General features: G+C 37.8%; 1 protein-coding gene across 1 annotated transcript; it reads right to left on the minus strand.

Moving 5' to 3' along the window:
* Positions 1–201: 201 nt before the first annotated feature.
* On the minus strand, positions 202–1,682 carry LOC107580477 (cyclic AMP-responsive element-binding protein 3-like protein 3; the record flags this gene model as incomplete). The annotated part of the gene is made up of 7 exons (XM_016266172.1): positions 202–360; positions 567–651; positions 727–795; positions 988–1,094; positions 1,199–1,291; positions 1,371–1,465; positions 1,571–1,682. Coding segments are annotated over 7 exons (720 nt in total), but the record flags the coding sequence as incomplete, so codon positions are not given.
* Between the last annotated feature and the right edge of the window lie 4 nt (positions 1,683–1,686).

Raw genomic sequence — 1,686 nt, forward strand, 5'->3', positions numbered from 1 at the left:
AGGAAAAATTGAAATCGCATCATATGACCCCTTTAACACATTTTTAAATGAGGAAGTGTGTTTATTGGCATATTAGTTATTGATATAAACATATTATTAGCATATTAGTAATCTATATTAAATTAGGATCAAGAATTTTCACTGGTATTGATTACTGAAACTGCATTATTGTATAAGTAGAACAATACAGTACAACAAAACATGGCAGAAAACAAGCAGGACAACATTCCTCAGCACCCTATGGAAACAATGACAAACATTGTGCTCACCTGTAGATGACGTATACAGATCTTTCTGATTGCTGCTGCCAAAAGGATTGACTGAGGGGAAAATGATCAGACAGAAAGAAAGCAGGAACACCTGAAAAAGTGACAACAGAAAAGGTCAGGAAACACGTCACGCTGCCATTATATTAAGACAGAAAGTTCACATTACGTACTGGTGAAAGATTACACTCATGCATCATATTACATTTATGATCAATACATATGTGTTCAAATAAAACCAACTCAACAGAAGTACAACCCCACTGATAGATTACAATTCTATATAATCAAAATACTTACCATAATACAAGTGCTAGTCGTGGTGGTTTTTATCGTGGACATTTTCACCATAGCCTGCAGTTTTCTCAGCTGTTCAATAAGGGACCTTAGAAAACCAACAATTGTTGTTAGTAGCAATTACGTGTAATTATAATCTTATAAACACACGATGAAGGCTTACATGTTTTGTTTCTGCAGCATCTCAACTTTCTTCTGTAATTCCTGATTGTGAGCAGTGCAGATCGCAACCCTATGGTCATACACAATATTATTTCAATTACTTAAAACTAAGTCATTTACAAAAATATTCCAATTTACACTATTGTTTAAAAGTTTGGGGTCAGTATGATTTTTTTAAGGAAATGAATACTTTTATTCAGCATTAAATTGAACAAAAGTGAGAGTGAAGACATTTTTGAAGAGTTTTTCTCTCTACACTAACCTGTTCTCTAGGCCATCAACATAAACTTTCTTCTTCTTGCGACTCTCCTGAGCAGACTGCTTATTCCGGATCTTTCTCCTCACCCTCTTCAGGGTCCGTTCCTCTGCCTAAAGACACACAGCATTTTAGCTAACACTATCATGTTACGTTTCAAAATGTGTTGCATGGCTTCAATATGAAACCATCATAATTCAGAAACCACTTCTTTTACCTTTGTAAGAGGCATATGAGCTGGAATGGTTGCACCTTCTTTCGCCAGAAGTCTCCTCTCCTCATCAGTCAAAACAATCTCTTTGAACTGGAACTGGAGACAAAATATGCACATTATATCTTAGTTGTCATGGTAACAATCTGCTGATTTCTTAAAATCCTTTGAAATGTACCTGGCTGTCTGGTTTGCTGCTTTGTGTGGAGTCAATCGTGAGTGAGCAGGGCAGCTCTGGGGAGAAGCCATCATCCATGTCCATATCCAAATCATCTGACAGGAAGAAAATCAATCTTAAGATGGGATACTTAAGCCATTTGAACAAAAACCAAAAGAAGAATAATTCATATGTCTCTACACACCACACCAAGACCTTACCGACATCTATGAAGACATCAGACTCCGGGTTCTCTGATCGGACGCTCAGCAGGGCGTCTGTGTCCTGTGGGAGGGTGTAGCAGTGGTCTGTCTGCACCACCTGGGCCTCGTAGCTC

The sequence above is a fragment of the Sinocyclocheilus grahami genome, unplaced genomic scaffold (genome assembly GCF_001515645.1).
Source record: "Sinocyclocheilus grahami isolate Dianchi unplaced genomic scaffold, SAMN03320097.WGS_v1.1 scaffold34163.1, whole genome shotgun sequence".
NCBI classification, from domain to species: domain Eukaryota; kingdom Metazoa; phylum Chordata; class Actinopteri; order Cypriniformes; family Cyprinidae; genus Sinocyclocheilus; species Sinocyclocheilus grahami.